The sequence below is a fragment of the Dendroctonus ponderosae genome, unplaced genomic scaffold, assembly GCF_020466585.1.
Source record: "Dendroctonus ponderosae isolate FM_Combo_2020 unplaced genomic scaffold, Dpon_F_20191213v2 Dpon_F_20191213_7, whole genome shotgun sequence".
NCBI lineage: Eukaryota > Metazoa > Arthropoda > Insecta > Coleoptera > Curculionidae > Dendroctonus > Dendroctonus ponderosae.
Genome location: NW_026018916.1, coordinates 6,934,593 through 6,939,785, shown reverse-complemented (window position 1 = coordinate 6,939,785; position 5,193 = coordinate 6,934,593). Strand labels below are relative to the sequence as shown.

The 5,193-nt window shown below is 35.0% G+C and overlaps 1 protein-coding gene across 1 annotated transcript in view; it reads right to left on the bottom strand.

Moving 5' to 3' along the window:
- Positions 1-5,193, bottom strand: part of LOC109534647 (aminopeptidase N) — a 32,936-nt gene that overhangs the window by 19,536 nt on the left and 8,207 nt on the right. Inside the window, exons 2-6 of the mRNA XM_019900386.2 lie at positions 3,966-4,128; positions 861-1,101; positions 603-804; positions 381-546; positions 80-326 (exon numbers count right to left, since the gene is read on the bottom strand). Of these exons, the coding sequence (XP_019755945.1) occupies positions 80-326; positions 381-546; positions 603-804; positions 861-1,101; positions 3,966-4,121 (1,012 nt within the window). The 5' untranslated portion in view covers positions 4,122-4,128. The remainder of the gene's footprint in view (positions 1-79; positions 327-380; positions 547-602; positions 805-860; positions 1,102-3,965; positions 4,129-5,193) is intronic.

The window sequence follows — 5,193 nt, the reverse complement described above, 5'->3', positions numbered from 1 at the left end:
TTGAGACAAAGAAAGTCGCAGTGCTTTGATGATGGGCTTACGGGGCATCGGGTAAAGTACTGGCCTGTATAGTACTTACCAAACCATTGATGGGCGAGTTCATGGGCAATAACAGACGCTACGCTGTGTTGACTAACTTTGGCTGATACTTTCGGATCGTACAATAGGTAAGATTCACGGTAAGTAATCAACCCCCAATTCTCCATAGCCCCGGCGCTGAAATCAGGGATGGCTATCATGTCTTGCTTCGGCAGTGGGTAGCCAATATTAAAGAACTTCTCGTAGAATCTTAGAGCTTTTGGTCCGACGTCTTTGGCAAAATCAACCTGCAATGCTTTTTGAATGACTAAACTGTTGCAAATAGTAAAAACAGCAATTACCTGGTCGATAGCATCTTGTCTTGACCATATTCTGAAGGTGACGTTGTTGTTATCAATGGGCTCAGCTTCCTTGTAGTGAAAATCGGATACCACATAAGCAACCAGATAGGTGGACATAGGAACTGAAATGTCGAAGTTATCCCAATACCATCCCGGCTTATCCTCCCTAATACACATGGAAACCTTAGCTAAACTGGCTTGAAGTTCTAGTTGAATTCTTACATGGGTTCCGTAGATAAGAGAGGCATATTGCTGATACTTTTGTATCCATCTTTCCTAGCAATGCTGATATCAAAGGTTGCTTTCATAGCTGGTTCGTCAAAGCACGGGAACGCCCTTCTAGCACTTATAGCCTCAAACTGAGTTACACCCAACCACTTCTTTTCTTTGGTTTTAGCATCTGTGTAGCTGCTTCTATAAAATCCTTTAACAAGTACAGGATTCAGTGATCAGTAGTATGGGGATTATTTCGATGCATACCTGCTAAGCTATCATCTAACTTTCCTTTAAAAGGAATGTAAATTTCATATCGATGATCTTCAGTTAAAGTTTGGTCAAAAGCAATAATTAGAAAGTCGTGCTCCGTGTTGAACGAGATTTTCAGATCTTTTATCTCTTTTCCAGCCTTGCTGGAAATGTCCTTCAACCTCACATGGGTTTTGTCTATTTCCAGTCCTTTCGAGTGAAGAGTTATGTTGTTGGTGGGCGTCACGCATGATGTCTAGAAAAATAATATTGTCAGTAGCTAAATATTTTATAGAGTAAAAGACTTTCGAGGTCATTCCTTGAAACTATTGGGTTTTTTCGGGGTTTTTAGGTCGTCGTAAATGAAAAAAATTTATAAATTCCATTTTACAACGGCCTAAATACCCGAATAACCCACTAGATTCATTTTATAGATTAGTTTGCTATAGACGCTGTCGTCTAGCATGCAACTTCACATATTGAATATTTGATTACAAAATAACAATTATTCGATTTATTTAAATATTATCGAAGTCCGTTGAACGGTACGAGTTTCATTTCGATACTGGACGAATAACGCGATTTTAACGTGGTGTTCTTCAAATTATATCTATAATGAACATATATCTTTGCTCTTTATTTTATATTATTAGCGCATTTTAACATGATTTCTAAGATTGATCCAGAAACGTTTGTCCAAAAACCAGAAATGTTTTATTAAGTATGCGAGGGTGTTGCTCGCTTCCTTGAATTTCATACTCAACTATTCCTACCAATATATTTGCACTTAAAAGTATTTTTAGTAGTATGAATACGTTGCTTCGAATTATTGGATTAATTTAGCAAGAAAGTAAATTCGGCTCTTTAGTGGAAGATAAAACTCGATTTTTTCTATACACCAAATTAATTTTAATCAGTCAAATATCATCCATTCTGTTCGATGACCATTTGTCAACTTTCCGGTAACTTCATCATCCCGGGCTCATAGAATTTCTGGTCACTAACAGCAAAAAGCTCAACCAAGTGCAATTTGAGGTCATCATTATTACTGAAATATTTACCATTTAAGAAGTTATGTAAACTTCTATGTATGTTGTATGTTGGGGCTGAACGGGTGATGAGAAACCACTTCCCAACGAAACTCCAGAAAAAGAGTTTCGTACGTGTGCTAAAGATGTGTGATGCCTCGCATTGTCGGGGTGGAATTAATTTGCCATTTGCTAATTTTGGCCTTTTCTCTTTGATTGCTTCCCGCAATTTTACGAGATCAAAGAGTCAATAGGGACCAAAACCGAAAACAACACGGTAGTCTTTGGAGTGAGCAGAAAATTTGTTTCTTGCAATTTCCGTGGTAATTCTGTGATTCAAGCAGACTTTCAGCTAGAGTGAAGTTCACTTTCAATTATTTAGTTAATTCATGCAACCCGGAATATTATATTTTTTGTCAAGTCCAACAAAAACTTCAGGTGCAATTTGAACCCTAGTTTTTTAAAATTGGTTCAAGAGAAAAATGTATCACTGCAAAACCAAAAAAGTTTATTTTTTAACACCACTGTAAATAAACGAGATGTTCGAAAAATTGCAAAACTTTTTCGAAATATGAGGCCTATCTTAATGCATGTGGAATTTTCATCAATTTTGTTTGCCGTTGATTCTTTTATTTGCCACCCCGTAGAAACTTTATCTGAACCACTGTTTTTTTAGAAAAACAAAATCAAATTGCAAAAAAAATCGACAAAATTGCTTTCAGCGACTAGAATTTATCCAGTTATCCAAAATTTGACGAAATTTATTCGTGTAACTTTTATTTCGTTGAGCAGCTTAATTGTTAGAACGGACAAAAATTGTAGAGTCAAATATAAAACAAATAAAATAATAAGGGGGACGTCTTATCAACAGCAAATGCAGATCAGGCAATCATAATTAAGCGAAAAAATAACAAAATGAACATATCCTACATATGTGCAATGTCGTAAACGAAAAAATGCACAGCAATTTTCGACCTGCGAAGTACATTCAGATGTAGAGAGGGAATATAAAAATTGAAGAGCATCATCCGAAGTACATCCAATGGAGAAAAGTGAAGAAACTGTAATAGACATCATCTGTTTAAACTGATTGCTACAAACCACATTTAAATTTACGGAAACTATTGAAACAAACACAATTATCGGATATGCTTTGATATCAATAAAAACCAGATATTTATTATGGCTCCTTAAGAAGTCCAGATCAATACCAACAAGACATGGAGTCAAACATAAATGAAATGGGAATTAAATAGACAAATATCCAAAGCGATAAGAAGAGATGTAAGAGCATATAACACAAAGGAAGTAACCAGAGTTATAGAGGATGATCGAGGCACAAAGTGATTAAAAAGGATATTTTCAGAAGGGCGGAAGAACTTGATCAAGTTAAGGAACCAAAAGAGTTCAGGGAAAAATGAAAATAGAAGAAATAATCTTAACATCATAATAACTTCAGCAACGTAGAAAGTTAGTATTCAAATTTTTGCGGCGTCCTATTTCTAATAAATATTTTTATTTAATTTAAGCCTTGTTGATCATTTCGTTAGAATTGATTAGCTTATTTTTGAAGGGCGTCGTTGAAAGAATCACGAATTTAACAGTTCACTATTTTACATTATATTACCTATTGCAAAAACCAATACTAATATAAGCAACTCTTTAGGTCCCGCTGGTTTCTCAATGGAAAACCCGGTTTTAAAACACACATTTTTGTCAAAGTCAATCCTAATCATGAGGAAATTTTCTGTTAAGAAATTAACTGTGCTGGTAGTATATGCAAAATTACAATCTTTCATTAGTAGATATTGTTAAATTAAGCCGAATAGAAGGTTAGTTGACATGATTTCAGCACAGCACCCGATTACTTATTTAAAAACCCGATCAGCCATTTGCCCACAAGGCTCAAAAAACAAGGCAATGCATTGACCCATATTAGTGCCTTCACTGTTAATGCTTTTTATTTAAATTCTTCTTGGTCCGCAAGTTCTACCAGTTGGTTCAATGCCTTCGATTAAGAAGTCAGCAACCTGTTTGTCGAAATTCGTTTCCATTTCGGTTGGTTCATTAAAAATGCTAACATTGTTCGTACCTCAATCCATACTTTTCCTTCAAAATCGAAGTTGTTCTTTTCGCCAAATGGGGCGACAATTTCGAGACGATAACTTTCAGGCATCACATTTGTGGGCAGCCGGTACGCCTCGATAAGTGAAATGACGGTCACGGCCAAAATAGCCAGCTGCTTCATCGTTAAGCTGAGAAACAAAAATAAAATAAAAAATATGCAGATAAGTATTAATGAAAAATCGTGGCCCACTATACCATAATACATGCAGCCGATATAGAAGTGAAAGAATTGCCCGGTTTGTAATTGACCGTATTTTAAAACAAAAATATCTTGTGAGAATTTGTGACCACAAAACCTTGTTAGATTTGAGTGTGGAACAGTCACTCAAAAATCATCTCAAAACCAGTCATTTTGTCAATTATTTTATGTCGGGTCTACACCAAAAAACTTTTTGCAAACAATACAGAAATTCAGTCATTTGGGAATGTCTGCAAAATGTTTCAGGCGAAACTAAAGAACAAACTGAAAACCGAGTACACTCTAGAGAATTTTAGATGAACACGCAACGACTCAAAATACCAAAGATACATTTATTAATTGTAACTTAAAAACGAACAAAACAATATTTCATCATAAAAAAATATGTATACATTCTGTAAATGGTATTAAATCTTTGTACAGTAGAAGAGTATCGACGACGTCGAAAATCAAACATTTCAAACTGTTTTGGCGCGTGCCCAACAAAGATAGTGTTTTAGTTTCTGCTGCACCTTTTACCAATTAACATCACGGTCACTAACAAACTACAACAGGAATTAACAATTATAATAATAATCATCGAAGGTCGGAGGAAAATCCCCATGCAACGCAAGAACACAAATTTCAATGTCTGTTTTGTATACGAATAATGCTGCAGTTTAATACTAATGAGGAAATATTGGAAGAAGTTTCTTCTAATATTCGTCCACGTACTGTCTTCCCATATGATGGAGCGCCTCCTCTTTTGTTAAAATAATAAAAAAATCACTTTCTTATACCTTTCTAAATAAAAGAGTCGTCGGTTTCTGCTACAAAAGTGGATACAAAGAATGCCTTACTAGTACGCATTCTTCCGCATGGTTTATTAGCTAAAACGCTACTAGAGCAATTATATAAACGCATAAAAAACTGTAAAATCGGATAACAATATATTCAAATTTTTTAAATAAATTAGTTTTATTTGTCCATAATTCCAAATCAAAATTAATTCCTG